The sequence below is a fragment of the Thalia democratica genome, chromosome 7, assembly GCF_965202585.1.
Source record: "Thalia democratica chromosome 7, ktThaDemo2.hap1.1, whole genome shotgun sequence".
In the NCBI taxonomy this organism is placed as follows: Eukaryota; Metazoa; Chordata; class Thaliacea; order Salpida; family Salpidae; genus Thalia; species Thalia democratica.
The window spans coordinates 51014826-51034205 of NC_139171.1; the positions used below are offsets into that span (position 1 = coordinate 51014826).

The 19380-nt window shown below is 25.1% G+C and overlaps 1 protein-coding gene across 1 annotated transcript; it reads right to left on the minus strand.

Moving 5' to 3' along the window:
- Nucleotides 1-776: 776 nt before the first annotated feature.
- On the minus strand, nt 777-14931 carry LOC145840677 (calcium and integrin-binding family member 4-like). Its single transcript, XM_082947999.1, has 7 exons — nt 14852-14931; nt 14577-14611; nt 6950-7072; nt 5779-5912; nt 5108-5220; nt 2106-2194; nt 777-1174 (listed from the first exon to the last, which is right to left on the minus strand). Exons 1-7 carry the CDS (start codon nt 14909-14911, stop codon nt 1153-1155), a joined length of 576 nt encoding a protein of 191 aa, XP_082804125.1. The 5' UTR covers nt 14912-14931; the 3' UTR covers nt 777-1152.
- Between the last annotated feature and the right edge of the window lie 4449 nt (nt 14932-19380).

The window sequence follows — 19380 nt, forward strand, 5'->3', positions numbered from 1 at the left end:
CCACAAACAAAAAAGTAATGTTTATTTGTCAAAAATAAAAAAATACATATGTAGGTCCTTTTAATATAAAAAAGCCGTTTTTTTTTCTTTTTGCAAAACATTAAACATTTTATGAGATATGGATTAAATAAATTAAAAAACATAGTTATTTTTAATAATTTAAAAAATCTTTAAAAATATTTAAGATTTTTCAAAAATCAAAAAATGTCTTGTAGATTAAAATAAAATCTACATATTTATTTTTTTTCAAATTTATATAACTTTTTGAGAGTTAGAGTCTTTTAAATGTTTTTATAAGAATTTGAATTTTCGGAATTTGAGTTGTCATGTAACCGAATTTTTTGTCATAATGATTTTTTATAAACGATTCAGATGTTTTACTGTAAGGTACAAAAAATATTCAACAAATTTATATAATGTGCATACCTTACAACAGAATGACGCATAAATTTATTAAAATTTCAACTTTTTGGAACAAAACACAACATAAACAAATACAATTTTTTCTGCATAAAAGTTTATTTATATTCAAAATTTGGTACAAATATGGTTTGAAGAGTTGTACAGTGTATAAGCTTTTAATAATAACAATAATTGATGTTTGAAGACACATTTCAAAATATAAGAAACATTTTGTAAGACACTAAAAGGAATAATTTTAATAAAAAAGAAGCTATAAAAATTTAGGTAAAAAAATGTGGCAGAATACTTACAAAAAAATATTACAAAGAAATTAAAAAATCAATGAAATTAAGAAAATGTGCGAAATCATAGTTTTCATATAAATTTCAGCTTGATGACTAAAACTATTTATAAGAAGTTGAGAATAATTTGATTTAATTTAATTTTGAAACAATTTTTGGAATTCTCATATTCAAGTAAGTAGAAAAATTGTTTTTTTATTTTTTTTGTTTTTTAGTAAAAAAAATTCTATAGTTTAAGAAAAGAAGCAAAAATTAAAAAATGTATGAATTGAATATCAAGAAGTTTTAATGTAAATAACTTTAAATCTTTTAACAATTCCAGATAAACAAAACTTTTGAACACAAAACGAACTTTAAATGACAAAATAAAACAATGTTCGTAAAATGACGGGTCAAAAATGACAATTAATCGAAATTGTGCTGATTGAGTTTGGGTTCTTTTTAAAGTTCACACTCTGACTATAAATGAGCTGAAAAGTAATTATGCTTGTTAGAAATATTTAGTTTTATTTGAAAACAAAAAATAGCTAATCTTGAATTGTTATAAGTAAAACAGAATGCTACAACATTTTATTGGGTTTTCATGTTTGAAAGTTTGTATGACTATGAATCATTTATAATCACTGTAATATAAACACTGTAATATCGTAAAAGTTATGAAATTAATTTTTTATTTCACACCTCAAAAGCATTCAGAGATAGACTTTATCAAAAAGTCTCAAGTTTTTGTCGCTCAACAATAAAAGAAAATTTTTATTAGTAAATTAATTTAAAATATTTGGTCCTATAGCATACTTTTTTTTATTATAAAACTAAAAATTTGTCGTTTACTGTAGCTAGCACATTGTAACCGTAATCATGTTTTGTAATAATAATATCAAATATATATTTACTTTTACTTTAAAAAAGGCTTCGATACTGAAATTATAACTAGAATAAATAAGACAAGTAATACAGTTTATTTTACCGTAATCACTAATGATACTTGCAATTAGGTCAAAAGATTTTTATTAAAAAAAAATCTACTTCTGTTTAATTCAACACAGTTTGTTATGTGAACAAGCTACACTGTGAAAGTTTTTCTACATAACAATTATGACGTATAGGTAGACATATGTGTATGACTCATAAAGAGAGAGTAATCAATATGTACATGTAGAGTAGAAATTAAATTTACTTTTATTAAGTTCTTTCAAGATATTTTAAAGCAGACTCAGTTTCGGTCAAAGACCTCTTCAGTGCTAGATAGATCTTTTAGAAGCACTGAAGAGGTCTTTGACCAAAACTGAGTCTACTTTAAAATAGTCTTGAAAGAATTTAATAAATGTAATTTCTCCTCTAGGAGTTGAGATGTTTTTTATTAGTTTTCAAAAAATCATAACATATAATAATTAAATTTACTTGTCAAAATCGAGAGACTTCGTGAGAACGTGCTCAAATTCGGCGAATGACAACGACCGGTCATTGTCCAAATCCGCCTCCGAAAACACCTGTGAAAATAAGAAATTACCTGTGAAAATATGTTGGAGAAAAATAAAAATTCCAGGAAAATATGTTGCATGAAAATAAAAAATTCCAGTGAAAATATGTTGAATAAAAACAAAATATTCTAAAAATTCCTATGAAAATATGTTAGATAAAAAGTAAAATTTATTTCAAAAAATTTCTATATATTTAGCGAGTAACGCTTTATTAGAACATAGCACAAAACAGCCTGTATGTTTACAGCTTGTAGACGTTGCGTAATGTTTTCTTAACTAGGATTTTAAACTTTTCAAGTAATCGTAGTTAAAACCTTAAAAAGAAACTAATTAAGGGCATAGGGGGGTCCGACATTTATTTTCATTAAAAATAACATATGATCTTATATGAAAGCTTGAAGTACAAACTACAAGCCAGTTTTTATAGAATTAAAAAATCTTATTTAACTTTTGAAATATTGTAATTTTTAGAAAAAATTTCCGATACAAACGTATGGACTGCAAATTTTTCAGGGTCAATTTTCTCGGAAATTTAAAAAATCACTAAAAATCTATCTTCTCCTTCATTTTTTGAGCTAGAGACCTCAAACTTTCAGGAAACGTTTCTTTTAAAATTTAAAAGACTTAGAATGTTGGAATTTTAAAAATATTGCTAAATAAAACTTTTAGATTAAAAAAAAAAATAGGTTGTTTTTTTTTTAATAAAAATTTTATTTTTCAAAATTTTAAATTCAATCTTTTTAAAATCTAATAATACACTTTCTGTGAAAATTTGAAGAAGATTGATTGAACAATGAAGGAGAAGATAGATTTTTAGTGAAATGGTCTTTTTTTGCGTTTTTAGTTTGCGCTTTCCATAAGGAACCTATTGAGGTCACCAACCTTGATCGCTCATATCTCGAAATTTTTTTTGAATTTTTTCAAGCGGTTAAAAATGTCTGATAGCTCAGATAAAACTCTATATAATAAGACCAACTTGTAAAAACCAAGGTGGACCCCCCCCTATGCCCTTAACTTCTGTTTTGAAACAAGTGAAATATTGCGTTTATTGCCTGCTAAGTCGAGTAAACAAACTTTGAAGTGAAAGTTTAAGGATGGCTTAATTGCTCAAAATTCTTAAGTTGATATTCAAACTAACAAAACAGTTGTGCTAAATATTTAGTTAAATTTTTTTAACTTTACTATTGTTTTCAGCTTTACAATATATTAATAACAAACAACATTTCATTATAAAAGCTAAATGATTCAAAATCAGTATTGAACAACGAAAATAATAAACTAATTCTTAAAGTAAAACTTTTACTTACTCTTCAACAATTAACCTTATACGTAGGTAAAATAAAATCATAATGGAGTTTTTTTATTGCAATAAAAAATCTTAAAATAATCAAACCTAATGAAAACTTACCTAAAAGTTTTAACAGTTGGTTTAAAATATTTTAAGTTTTATTAAACATTTCAAATCTTTTTTGATGACTTATGTTTAAAAAACAGCTTTATAAGATAATAATTTAAAAAAAAATTGTTAGTATTGTCAAACTATTATAAGAAATTAAAAAAAAAAAAGATATAATTTTTTTCAATGTCTTATTTTAAGGTTTAATACAATATTAAAAAAAAGAAGAAGTTTCATACCCTAAAAGGTGCTTTGAAAGTTATAAAGCAGTGTTATGAATTTGATGATATTATGTACCATTTAGCTAAATAGAAAACAAAGGCCTAAACTTAGTATCAATATACAAAAATAATAAAATATAGTTTTTAAAGACTTTATTATCTTTTTAGGGTTACACAAGGAATAATTATTTCAAAGCTGTTTATGGTATTTAAGAAAAAAATAAATAAAACAAATTTCCCGAGTTAGTTAAAGTTAAATGTACAAATATAAGGATTGTAAGGGTATGACCCCATAACGCTCTCGTAAAACCCTTTGTATTCTTTTAGCAATGAAAAATAAAACACTTATAACCAGTGATAAATCAAATATTGAAATTTTTATCTCATCTTTAAAAAAAAGTCACCAACTTTATAATTTAAACAAGTTTTCAATAAAAACCAACATTTTTTAGTATTTAAAAAAATCTAAACTTAAAATAGATACAGACTTTGTAACTTTAATAAGTTCTTAAACAAAGAAACCAACATTTTTTGGTATTTTTATCTCAACTTATAATAAATAAACAAATTGTAATTCAAACAAGCAACAAAAAAAAAACATTTATTAATACTTTTTTAAGTTAAAAAAGATACAGCCTTTACAATTAAAAAAAAGGTCAACAAAGAAACCAAAATTTTTAAGTATTTCTTACCTAAACTTAAAATAGATATTAACTTTATAATTTAGTCTAGTATTTATAACAAAAAAAACAAAATTTTTTAGTTATTACTTAACTTAAAATAAATACAAACTTTATATCTCAAACAATCTTTCAACAAAAACAACAAACGTTTTAAAAGTTTTTTATCTAAAGTTAAAACAGACAAAAGCTTTACAACTCAAGCCAACATTTTTCAATATTTTTTATCTAAAGTTAAAGTAGATACAAACTTTATAATTCAAACCAACATTTTAAATATTTTTTATCTAAGGTTAAAACAGACACAAGCTTTATAATTTAAACTAACACTTTAAATATTCTTTATCTAAAGTTAAATTAGATACAAGCTTTATAATTCAAACCGACACTTTTCAGTACTTTCTATCTAAAGTTTAAGTAGACACAAGCTTTACAACTCAAACCAACATTATGAATATTTTTATCTAAAGTTAAAGTAGAAACAAACTTTACAACTCAAACCAACATTTTTCAATATTTTTTATCTAAAATTAAAGTAGACACAAACTTTACAACTCAAGCCAACATTTTTCAATATTTTTTATCTAAAGTTAAAGTAGATACAAACTTTACAACTCAAACCAACATTTTTATGTATGATGGCCATCTCCGACTCGGTGATGCGCTTAGAATCGCTGATCAAACGATGTATTATGACGTCAATATCCTCCTCACAAATCAGGTCGTCCTCGTTGAAGTCTAAAAAAAAAAAAAACTTTTTGAACTTTTTATAAAAAAGTAAAAAAATACAAAAGCAGTGGAATTACACAAAAGAATGAAAAAAACCTGCAGTGAAAACTTGTCAAAATAGCCATTAGAGAAATGAGGTCGCCCTCCTTGAAATCCGATAAGTAGAATGAGGAATTATATTACAACATTGAAGTTTTTTGAATCGTCAACATTAATATAATTTAAACAATGAGATTAAAACAAAAGTTTTGTTTACGTTTTTGAAAATTATTCATATTGATAGCAGTGTAGAAAGAGGAAATGGCAATTTGCGTCGACAATGATTAAAATCAGAAAGTGGTCACAATAGTTATAAAAGAAACTTGGACTCATAACATTAGTAAAAAGCATAACAATTTTTTGGGAGTGTGATTAAGTTTATTAAGAAAAAAAAAGGAGAAAAAATTATATCAAGGTAATTGATCAGTTAAATAAATAAAAACTTTAAGCTCGAAAATGCAAACACATCATTACTGTAATATAAGAATGGTAATAATTTACAAGGTAAAAATTTATCAAATAACTTACCATATATTTTGAACGCGTATTCAATTTTCAGTGATTTCTGAGCGTTTGGGTGCAAAACGTTCATGATGTCAATGAAGTCATCAAAAGATATGCGGCCGTCGTTTGATGTCGAAAACACCCTGCATATTCTGTCACTGTTTCAATAATCAATAATGTTCAGAAGTATGGCATATTTAATCGTGTTGTAATCATAAATTAAAGCTATATTTTTGATTTTTTGGTTGATAAAAGTTAAAAAAAAAGTTTAATGATAAAAATTTTCAACCATGTTTATTTTCTTAGTCGTTAAATCTCAGAACATTTTTTACAAATGACTAAGAAAATTTGGATAAATAGTTTTAATTAAAATTTAAAATGACAATTTTTTAGTTACGTCTAAATTATCAAGTTACATGCTTAGTGCGTCTTAATCTTGGTTATATGACAATTCATATTTAAACAAATTAAAAAAATACTAAAAAGACTATATCTCAAAAAGTAATATAAACTTTTCAGAAATAAAAAATACATATGTAGATCTTATTAAAATCTACAAGCCACTTTTTATTTTTTTCAAAATCTTAAATATTTTTGAAGCTATCTTAAAATTAATAAAAATAACTATGTTTTTTACTTTATTTAAGCCATATCTCAAAAATTATTTAATGTTTTACAAAAAGAAAAAAAACGGCTTTTAGATATTAATAAAACCTACATATGTAGTTTTTATCTTTGTCAAACATACATTACTTTTTTAGTTGTGGCCCTTTCGTTTTTTTTTTTAAGAATTTTAATTGTCAGAGTTAAAATAGTTGTGCACCCCTTAATTCTTTACATAATATCATAATAAATGGATGACAATTTTATAAACTAGTTTAGTAAAACAAATTATAATTAAGTAAAGTATGATAGTTTTTAACAAATTATTTAATAGTTTTAAGCAAACTAAAGAAATAGTATTACCTTTGTAGAAAAGTTAAACTTTTGATTAAATGACATAACTATGTATTAGTTGGATCGTAAAAATATACAGCTAGACAGCACTTATACTTAAAAAAGAAAGCAATTGCTTTTATTTTATTTGTTTATTGATCGAAAAAGACAGCACTAGCTCTCACAATTAAGTCTCAATAAAACTAAAGTTTTTCTACGTTGTTTTTATGTTACTTTTATCAACAATATTTTGTTTAACCTGAAAGGATTGCATTCAAAGTAAGTGAGAGAGGTGAATTGTTCGGGGGAAATTCTCACTTGCTTCTTATTGGCTGCCCAATCCCCTTCGTCGTGAACCAACGAGTCGAATATTTTGTACAAGCTTAAAATTGAAATGTTTTAAAATAAAAATTAGGACAAAGTAGTTTTGTAAATAAAACCATACGAAGGTAGTCAGTAAAAATAAATAGTTTGTAAGTACAGGGTAGTAACCAAAAATAACTTATCTAACAAGTTAGTTACTGACTATATTTCTTTGATTTTTTGAATTGCATTTATTTACAACTTTTTATATTATTATTATTATATTGTTTATTGTGCAGTGTTGGACTCAGGCATCAAAACCTGAGCCACTTAAACAGGACACACAAAAAGAGAAAAAGAAAATAAACTTATATTCAAAACTTTAAGATAAATTATATATATATATAAACATAATTTAAATGAAAACACAAAGTTAAACACAATATGATATACAAATGAACTAAATTAAAAATTCAATTCAAAAAATTCAAACTTATATATTACTTAGTACACACAACAAAGAAGTTTGTCTAAAATCATCGCTTATAAAACAAAATTCATAATTACAAAATAAATAAGCAAACTAATAGTTTGTAAGGTGGAGGCGTATGGAAACGAATATTTTTTCTTTTGTTTATAGTGGAAAATTAGTGAATTTTACTGGTATTTATTGTATTTAAATCAAATCTTTTTAGCTTTAAACGAAATTGTTCTACCCCTCACAAGTAATATATTCTGAGGTAGTCTGTTCCACATAGCTTTTGCTCTGTGAAAAAATGCGCCTTGCCACTGACTGTTTTGAAAATCATGTTTACATTTTATTTTCAAATTATTTCCTCTTAGTTGATATTTATTTTGGGAAAAATTAAAAAACTGGTTAAAAAACTTTTATATTTGCCATTGATAATTTTGTAAAGAGTTAAAAGATCAAATTCCCATCTTCTATATTCCAGTGATTTCAAGCCAAATTTATTCATTCTATCATTATATGATGTGTAAGATATGTTGCAACGACTACAAATATGACGGGTAAAACTCCTTTGCACAGATTCAATTTTATTAATACCCTTTTTTAAATGGGGTGACCAAATTTGGGTACTAAACTCAAGTTTAGGGCGAACGTATGTTTTAAATAGTTTTATCAGAATTGAAGCATAATTAGTTTAAGACTTTTTAATATTTGATAACATGTAGTTTTTGCAATCTTATATAAATAGTTGACATGTTCATTCCATTTTAAATCTTTGGAAATATAAATTCCCAAATCTTTAAAAACTTTAATTCCCGGTAACTTGATGTTATTGATTAAGAGGTCAGTTGGAGAAGTTTTTTTTTTGTTAATGGTTAGAATTTTACATTTGCTAGGATTTAAGTTTAGTTTTCTTGTTTTTAACCATATGTAAATATTATCTAAAGATAGTTGTAATGAAGTATTTGACTGACTAAAGATTTTGGCATCATCTGCAAATAAGCTTAACTCACTTTTAATATCAATGTTTGAACAAATATCATTAATATAAACTAAAAAGAGAAGGGGACCAACTACACCACCTTGTGGTACTCCACTGTAGATTGTTAAAGAGTCAGAAAGCGTATTATTGATGAGTACTCTTTGTGATCTATTATTTAAAAAGTTATCAAACCAATCAATTAAGCTTTCATATAGCCCATACTGATTTAAAATTTTTAATAATCTTTTGTGTGATACTGAGTCAAAGGCTTTTTGAATATCCGTATAAACTACTTTAGTAAATTCATTTTTGAGATAGGGAACTAACCAAGAATGTAAGCATGTTAACAGTTGAATGGTTGATGAGCGGTTTGGGACAAAACCAAACTGTTTGTTAGTTAATAATTTGTTATCAAAGAGGTGTTTGAGAATTTTTACAGATACAATATGTTCATAAATTCTTGAAAAGCCACTTGTTAGAGATATTGGTCTGTAATTTAACGCATCGTGTATATTACCTTTCTTGTGCACAGGAATAATAAAAGATGTTTTCCATTGTTTAGGAACATCAGATAGTTCTAGAGAGCAATTAAATATCAATGATAGTGGAAAAATTATTGATTGGAGAACATGCTTGATATAATAGGGTGGAATGTTTTCTGGCGTTCTTATAATTTTATCTTTTAATTGGTTAATTAAACTTATAATGTCTTCATAGGTTATGAAAAAATTTTGCATTTTACTACAATTCTTTTGGGGCAGCTTAAAAAACTGGTAACTCTCGTCTTTTTTAAAAACTTTTTGAAAATTTATGTTAAAAAGTGTGGCTATTTCAAAATCTGAGGTTACTGTTTTGTTTTTATCATTATCATATAAGAGATGTATGGAATTATTTAACTTAAGTTTAGATTTCACGTAGCTATAAAACTTTTTTAAATTTGGGTTTTTGCAGAATTTGTTTTCATATTCAAAGTTGTATTTTTTAACAGCTAATTGATATTCTTTAGACTTGTTTTTGTATTTTATCAAAAGTGATTTATTTGTCTTACTTTTTTTGTATAGATTTGCTTTTTCTTTTAATAACTTTTTAATATGAGATGGATATTTTTTACTTTTGTTATTTTTAGAATAAATTGGAACAAAATGTTTGATTGAGATTTGGATTAAGCTAATGAATTGATCGTAGAAATGCTGGAGATTTTCTGAATTTTTAAATAAAGAGGTCCAATTACTTTTTGACAGGAAATCATTGATGCTTTCAAAATCTGTTTTTTTATAGTCATATGAGACTTTTTTAGCAATAGGTACTGTTTTATTTTCAATTTTAATTTTTAGTGAAAGCAAGTTATGGTCACAAGTGTTTATTAATGGAAAATTAGTTGAGTGTGATATGATTCTATCTAGACCAAAATGATTGCAAATTATGAGATTGAGAATGTTACCATTCTTATGGGTTGGATTTTCAATTACTTGGGTTAAAAAATTGTCTGTACAAAAATTAAGAAAACACTCATGGGGTTTATTGAAATCTGTGCTAGGAATTCTCCAATCTATGTTTGGCATATTAAAATCACCAAGAACATAAAAAGAACACTCTTTTGGAAAAACGATTTTAATCATTTTAATTACATTTTGAACAGTCAGTGAGCATCTCGCAGACAGTGGAGGAACGTAGACACAACAAAATCTTAATTTTATCTTTTTAAAAATTACATCTACACATAGGTATTCAAAATTGATGTTGCTATTAGAGATAGAATCGTTTTTAACTTTAATAACTTTAAGCGAATTTTTGAAAAGGATAGCAACACCTCCACCCCTACTAGACCTATCACTTCGGTAAATGTTATAGTTAAAAGAACACACTGTGGCATTGTTGACCCTATTAGTCAACCATGTTTCAGTCAAAAAAAATAAATCAATGTTATTCAAATTTATATAGTTCTCTAAAATATAAAATTTATTTAAAACAGATCTTATATTAGTGTAACAAACTAATATAAAAAATAAATATCACCTTGATAATATATTTAAGGGTTTCCACAAATTAAAAACCTACAAAACAAGTTTCAGTGTAAACTTTTAAAGAATTACATTTTTTGTTCTTTGGTTCTGAGGCAAAATAGTTAAGTGAAAATTTTCAAAAACACTATGGCCCTTTAAGGACTTTTTTATTTAGTATTATTATACTTTAAAACACAGTCAACATTTTTATCATAAACAATTGTTACATAACTAAAGGTAGAACTAGACAAAAAAATTACAAGGAAATCCAGTGTTTTTTTAATTGCAATTGTCTAGGCAAACCCAGTGTAGTAAAATTATAATATTGAAAATGTAATCTTGAATTGTTATTATCCAAGCATTTAAAAATATAATCAAGGATATTTTGTATACATCTTTCCTTACTTTTTTGTGTAACGTTATTATTAAAACAAGATAGTTCAGTTCATATTTTGACAAAAGTTGGGACTTTTTTGTGCTTTAGTAAATATAGTCATATAAAAACAAAATTATCTTTATTTAGATTAAGTATGTTAATTTTAATTTTTTAAACAACACAGATTCATGAAACGAGTCTTCATGGCATTTCACAGAAGTGTGCATAGAAAATATTTTACAGTGCATAGAAAATTTAGTAAACGAAAAAGTTTTTATTTAATAGTGTTTTTTCTGTCTTTATGTGTTAGAAAATAGTAATTATAACAAAAATTAACTGTTCTTAAACTGTTATTTATATCTAGACACTCAAAAGGTAAACAAATAAATTAGTTTATTTATAACTAATACCTTTTATAGTCTAGGAGTGCACAGAATTTAATATCCAGCAATTTACTGTGCATAACTTTTAAAAAAGTTGAAGACCACTGTGTTATAGTACTTTTAAAGTTAAACCAATGTTTATGCAAAACAAATAAAAAACTTCAATTATAAAGACTTTAAGTATTCAGCAATGAAAAAATATTCTATTAACAAATAAAATTACAAACAATCTGCTACAATTTAAACAAGTTAAAAATATCAGGTAAGTAAAATTCCAACACTAAATACTAGAACTAGATTAAGCGTATCTTTTATATGTTTACAAATAAAAAATAATAAACCCATATTGTATTTACTAATAAAAATGTGAAGATATTAAAAATATGCATTAGTGCAATTTGGTTTTACAGTATTTACTGTTTATGCTTATGAAAATGATAACTATAAATGACTTATAAAAATGATAATCTAAATAAATGTTAGGTACTGAAATAACACAATTACTTTTTTACTAGAGACAACAGTTGTCTATGGTATCTCTAAATTTCTACACTTTTGAAAAATATAGTTAAAAACAATGGAAGCTGCTAAAAATGATTGGAAAATTTCAAAATTAAATAGACATATTTTAACTCATTAGTTTATTGTAAAAATTAATTAAATTAATATTTAACAGTAAATAAAAACGAAATGATTAGAAAGTTAACAAAAGTTCTTATTTACAAAACTTGAATATAACACTGAATTATTTTTATTCTAAATTTTAAACAGATGTAATAATTTATTTAAATATAAAATTTACAGATTATTTTTTTTTTTCTATAAAGGATTCAAAAATAATGTGGTCACTAAGTAAACTCAGAAAATAAAACTCTATTTCAAAAGGTTTTCTAGTTATTCATGCTTTAAAAAAAGATTGTTTAGTAAGCAAACAATAAGTTACTCCTTTACTCTGTATTTGAAAAAAAATCAAACTAAAATAGAAAAAAATATTAACTTTAAATGTTTGTAAATTTATTGGACACAATTATATACAATAATGTTGTAGTAAAAATTTACTTTTTATATAGAATTAATAAAATAAAATTGTGCTCTATTTCAAAAACTAACATGAACTCTCAGTAAAAGACCAAAAGCTGTAGTTTGCATCCTATATTAAGGGCATAGTGGGGTACACCTTGATTTTTACAAGTTGATCTTATTTTATAGAGTTTTATCTGAACTATCAGACATTTTTAACCGCTTGAAAAAATTCAAAGTAATTTTTGAGATATGAGCGATCAAAGTCGGTGACCTCAATAGGTTCCTAATGGAAGGCACAAACTAAAAACGCGAAAAAAGACCATTTCACTAAAAATCTATCTCCTCCTTCATTTTTTCAACAATCTTCTTCAAATTTTCAAAGAAAGTGTACTATTAAGTTTTAAAATGATTGAATGCAGGAATTTTTTTAATTTTGGAAAACAAAATTTTTATTAAAAACAAACTACCTATTTTTTTTGTTTTTTTTATCTAAAATTTTTATTTTAAATATTTTTAAAATTCCAACATTCAAAGTCTTTTAAATTATAAAAGGAATATTTCCTGAAAGTTTGAGGTCTCTAGCTCAAAAAATGAAGGAAAAGATAGATTTTAAGTGATTTTTTAAACTTCCAAGAAAATTGACCCTAGAAATTTGCGGTCCATACGTTTGTATTGGAAAATTTCTATAAAAATGTAAAATATCTCAAAAGTTAAATAATATTTTTTTATTCTATAAAAACTGGCTTGTAGTTTGTACTTTAAGCTTTTATATAAGACCCAATGTTATTTTTAGTAAAAACAATGTCAGACCCCCCTATGCCCTTAATTTGAAATATATAAGACTAATTTAAAACCTAAGTTAGCTTTTAGAAACATAAGTAAATTTGTAGACAATTTTTATAGAAAATTAAAAAAAAAAAAATCAAATTTTGATAAAAATCAACTTAAATGACTTTTAATTGAACTAATATAAAGTATCTTAAATTAATATTCTTAAAACAAGTAAAAAAGTTGCATACTTAGGAAATAGTGGTAACTTTAAAAAATGTAATATCAACACTTATATGAACGTTAAAGTAGCAACTATATAATATTTTGTGGTATATAGATACAAATTTATAAACTGATGTTATTTGAACCTATAGTGGGAGGTCATAGTGGGAGCCATAGCTGATCTTATTTTGTAGAATTTTATCTTAGCTACCAGACATTTTGAGTTTAATTAATCAACTAATTTCATTCAAAGTAACTTTTCAGATACAAGTGATCAATGTTAGGGAACTGAATAGATTTATTATAGAAAGAGTAAAACAAAAATGATAATAAAGACAATTTTACTAAAAATCTATCTCATCTGTTAATCAATCTTCTTCAAATTTTTACAATAAGCCCATTACTAATATTTTATTCTTTTCAATGAAAAATTTTATCTAGTTGTGAAAAATAAAAATATTAATTAAAAAACCCAACAACTTTTTTGTTTTTTTTATGTAAAAAAATTTACTTTAATCATGTAAAAATTAAAATCTTAAAAATCTTCTAAACTGTATAAGGAATGTTTCCTGAAAGTTTGAAGTCTCTAGATCAAAAAATGAAGTAGAAAATAGATTTTTAGTGAATTTTTAAATTTCAAGGAAAATTGATCATGGAAAATTTGCAGGTCATATGTTTGAATTGGAAACTTTTTACAATAATTATAATATCTTAAAAATTGAATAAAAACTTTCAAACTCTTTTAAAACTAGCTTAAGTTTATGATAAAGAAAAAATGTTGTATCTCCCCCACCCCCTATGGCATTAATTGTTTTATATTTTTGGAAATTTAAAGTACCAATGAAAAATAAACTTATTTTGTTTCTTAAGCTAGGTACACTAGGAACTTTTAGTATCCATGTCTAATTGTTTTTAAAAGATTTCTAGTGTTTAAATTTTGAAAACAGTATTTAAACGCAAAAAAGAAGGAGTTTTGAAAACATATTTTTTTAAAACAAAAATTTCTTACCTAGTATAAATATTTAAATGACAAAAACAGACTTACAGTAAAAATTCAAAGAATATTGTTTAAAAATGAGTGAGAAAAATATTTTTAGCAAAAAAGCTTTGTTTTGCTTTTCATTAGGACCTATTGAATTCACTAACTTTGATCCTGTGTATCTCAAAAAATACCTTTTTTGTTAATAACTAAAAGTGTATGATAAAGTAAGATAAAACTCTATAAATAAAATAAAATTGTAAAACATAAGGTAAACTCCTCTAAAGCCAACACCATATATAGTTGTAAACTACTTATTATAAAGAAATTATTTTTGAAAAAAAAAAAACTTTAACAAAATTTTAAACTGATTACCTTATAATTTCTTTTCTTGTAAAGTATGTGAGAGTCTGAAATATAAACAGTGTATAAGCTTATAATAAATTTGCATAGTTTTTTGATGATTTAATTTAAAGAATTTATATTTTATACTCTTCATCAATTATGTTTTTTTAAATATTAAGAAGTATTAGCTTATAAAAAAACATTATTTATAAATATTGAAACTAATATTAAATTTTTGAAAATAAAAAACTAATAATTAAAAGAACACTTATTATTAAAAGTAGAATGTATTTTTATCAACTTACCACATATTCTTCTAACTCTTTTTCTGTAAATCCTTCTTGTTTTGATCTGCCAATTCCCATGATTTAAATACTATATATCTGAAATATATAAAATAAATATATAAAGTTTTTAGAAAACAGTTCTCATTGTGTAAAATAACACATGAAACTTACAAAAAAAACTTGAATATTTAAAGGTAACATTTACTTTTGAAAAAGGATGTATTAAAATACAAACAATAAATAAAAACTAAAATCTCTAAATATTTTCTGTTACATACAGATCATTCTTTTAATTTAAACCCAAAAGTTTCCTGCACTACAACTTATATGAACAAGAAGTTACTACGAAATTCGAAATTCGAAATTTCGAAATTTCAGTGCACTGGTCTTCTAATATTTTAACATACTAAACCTTTACTTAGAACGTTGAAACTTTTTATTTGTGTACTATTAGGTCTTGTCTCCAATAGGTGTCAACAAAATTGGTCATTTGACCATTTTCGTACAAATGGCTAAGTACCCGAAAATTACTATAAAACTTAACGTCTATCTAAAACATAACACCTTTTAACATACTAAACACGGGTCTTCAAATATTTTAACATACTAAACCAGGGGTTCCCAACCAGGGGTGCTCGCACCCCTTGGGGGTGCGAGGCAGCATTCCAGGGGGTGCGAGATAGCTTTTCATTTTTGTATGATAAATAAGGAGACTTTCACTCTCTGATAAAGTTTGTAAAGTTAAAAATTACATTTTGTTATAAAAACAAGTTGGCGCTAATTTTCAGAATAAATTAATCTAATTAATACGTCTTAAAGCAAGAGCGCTTTTCTATAAGTAAATTCGTTTTATTAATTTCATTTAATAGCTGTTAGTTTAGAATTAACATATCAGTAAAGCTTTCTTAGAGTTTTACACCTGTGAAATTTAATCATCTATTATTTATATATTATATTTTCTTAACTAGCCATTAATTGTTTAAAACAGCTTATGAGCTAGCATCATTTTTAATTGAAATACTTAGATAATAATTAGTTTCTTCAGCAGGTTTTTTATTAGCTGTTAAGAACAGGTTTTGTTAAGTCTATTACATTTATAATTTAATCTTTTATCAAGCTTAGTTGTGCAGAAAGTTGTGCTTTAATATTTTACATCAGTAAATTGTAAAGTTCACACCAATTACTGTTTGTTATACCATTTAAGAAAACTTGTTTTTAGCTTTAGTGAAACCATTTTTTATAGATCAGAAAAATTATTCAATGCATCAACTTTATTTCTATTCATTCCTTTTTTGAATTTTAAACCATTTACCTATTTCAATCTACTTTTTTCTATTTATGTTGTAAGCAAACAATTTTTTTTTGTATTTGCTTTTATACATATCTTTTTACAATTTAAGACTAAATATCTTTTAACTTTTTAAAATCTTAACTCAAACCTTTATTATTTTGAAACTTCCTAGCTGCTATATCTTTATAAAAAACAAAAAAAAAAAGTGTTTTATAAAGAAATATTTGTTTTTTTTTTTTCGTTTAATCGAAAAACAATTAATTATTTTAGTTAGTTTAAAAAATAGCAGGTAGAATTACAAGTGATGAGCTCCAAACTCGCTTACTTGACCTTCAGAAAACGTTTATCGTTGCAGAGGGAAAAGTTCTGATATTTTCTACCTTTTAAAAAATAGATAAAACTTGTTCGAATATAGTTTGTTATGTTTTAAATGTCCAAGTATTTTATTTTTGTTAATATATTACACTATAATAAAAATTAAAATACAAATTATTAATTAATGAAATCAATGATTTTATAATCAAATTATTAATGAATAATTATGGCATATAGTGTTAGGGGTGCGAGATCAAATTAAGAGACTTTAGGGGTGCGGGGAATCAAAAAGGTTGGGAACCACTGTACTAAACCTTTACTTAGAATGTTGAAACTTTTTATTTGTGTACTATTAGGTCTTGTCTCCAATAGGTGCCAATAAAATTGGTCATTTGACCATTTTCGTACAAATGGCTAAGTACCCGAAAATTACTATAAAACTTAACGTCTATCTAAAACATAACACCTTTTAACATACTAAACACGGGTCTTCAAATATTTTAACATACTAAACCTTTACTTAGAACGTTGAAACTTTTTATTTGTGTACTATTAGGTCTTGTCTCCAATAGGTGTCAATAAAATTGGTCATTTGACCATTTTTGTACAAATGGCTAAGTACCGAAAAATTACTATAAAATTTAACGTCTATCTAAAGCATAACACCTTTTAACATACTAAACACGGGTCTTCAAATATTTTAACATACTAAACCTTTCCTTAGAACGTTGAAACTTTTTATTTGTGTACTATTAGGTCTTGTCTCCAATAGGTGTCAATAAAATTGGTCATTTGACCATTTTCGTACAAATGGCTAAGTACCCGAAAATTACTATAAAACTTAACGTCTATCTAAAACATAACACCTTTTAACATACTAAACACGGGTCTTCAAATATTTTAACATACTAAACCTTTACTTAGAACGTTGAAACTTTTTATTTGTGTACTATTAGGTCTTGTCTCCAATAGGTGCCAATAAAATTGGTCATTTGACCATTTTCGTACAAATGGCTAAGTATCCGAAAATTACTCTGAAACTTAACGTCTATCCAAAACATAACACCATACTAAACACTGGTCTTCAAATATTCTAACATACTAAACCTTTACTTAGAACGTTGAAACTTTTTATTTGTGTACTATTAGGTCTTGTCTCCAATAGGTGTCAATAAAATTGGTCATTTGACCATTTTCGTACAAATGGCTAAGTACCCGAAAATTACTATAAAACTTAACGTCTATCTAAAACATAACACCTTTTAACATACTAAACACGGGTCTTCAAATATTTTAACATACTAAACCTTTACTTAGAACGTTGAAACTTTTTATTTGTGTACTATTAGGTCTTGTCTCCAATAGGTGTCAATAAAATTGGTCATTTGACCATTTTTGTACAAATGGCTAAGTATCCGAAAATTACTATGAAACTTAACGTCTATCCAAAACATAACACCTTTTAACATACTAAACACTGGTCTTCAAATATTTTAACATACTAAACCTTTACTTAGAACGTTGAAACTTTTTATTTGTGTACTATTAGGTCATTTGACCATTTTCGTACAAATGGTTAAGTACCCGAAAATTACTATAAAATTTAACGTCTAACCAAAACGTAACATTGTTCTTTTGACCTATACTATCATTATACCTATTACATATACTATTATTTTACCTAATACAAAGCATATTTATTATATAACTCTTTCACATAAAATTTTTAAATTTTTGTTTGTATTGTTTTATGATAGTTTTTTATTTCGTTGCTTTTTACAGTAATGTTAATTTTTATAATTTAACAAAACAATATCACATTTAACGGTTTATTCTTCAATCTCACTCGGCGCTATATAGTCACAAAAACTACAAAAGTATTCTTTGTTTTCTAGCCGATCGTATTCTTCCTCTGTCATGTCCAGGCAACATATGTGATACCACTTATTGCAGTTATGACATCCTAACTGAAAATTAATGATTTTAATTAGTTAACTATCTAGTTAAATTATTAGTTTTAACTTTATTTAGTACTAGTCTTTGGAATATTAACATACATTTGATACAATCAATTAATCTAACCCATTTAACTTTTTTGTTCTTTCCAATTTTTTCAGCTTGCCTTCTAACAGGGTGAAAATACTTGCAAATGCTGCAAGCATTCGTATTTACAACTGTAGAGAAAGTTTTAGTTATATTTGAAAACTATTTTCTTATATAAAACATGTAATCTTATTACTTATATAATTTATATAAGTGTTACTTTTTTTATCTTAGAAAGTTTTGTAACAATTAGTTTTACCTCCATCCCTTATCAACTTTGTCGCCACGTCTAATCGTTTTAAATAGTTTTCGTCCCCCCCTGTTTTTAGTACTATTTCTTCTGGTAAAAGCGGAAAACTTGAGAGTATTTGCTCTGCAGCCTGAAGTTTAATATTAAAAGGATAACTTTTATTTTCTAAGAACTATAACAAAATAATTTATTGTAGTTCTTACCTCGATGACATGTAGTCCGCAGCTAGTGTTGTCTGATTGTAAGTTGTGGTCTATTCCTACAGCTTTAAGTTCACTCACTTTCTGTAATAACTCAGTATCCCTTTTAACTTGTCGCCTATTTTAATAACAATTAAATTAAATGTTATCTTATACTTATTGTTTCTAGAAGCGGTAAAAGTTAAAAACGACTTTCTATAACTATCGCTGAAAATGTACTAACTTAATGTTATCTATAATTTCTTTTCCTTCGCTTTCTTCTTGTGATTTGGTTTTAAAGGCATCAAAAATATAAACTTTCTTTTGGATAATAAACTAAAAATTTTCATTTAGTTACAAATAAACTACAAACTAAACTTTAACTTTCTAATTATTAAATACAACAGACTTTGATTTTTTAATCTAATACACAAAGCTATTGTTTAGATAATGTAAAAAGTTATAAATA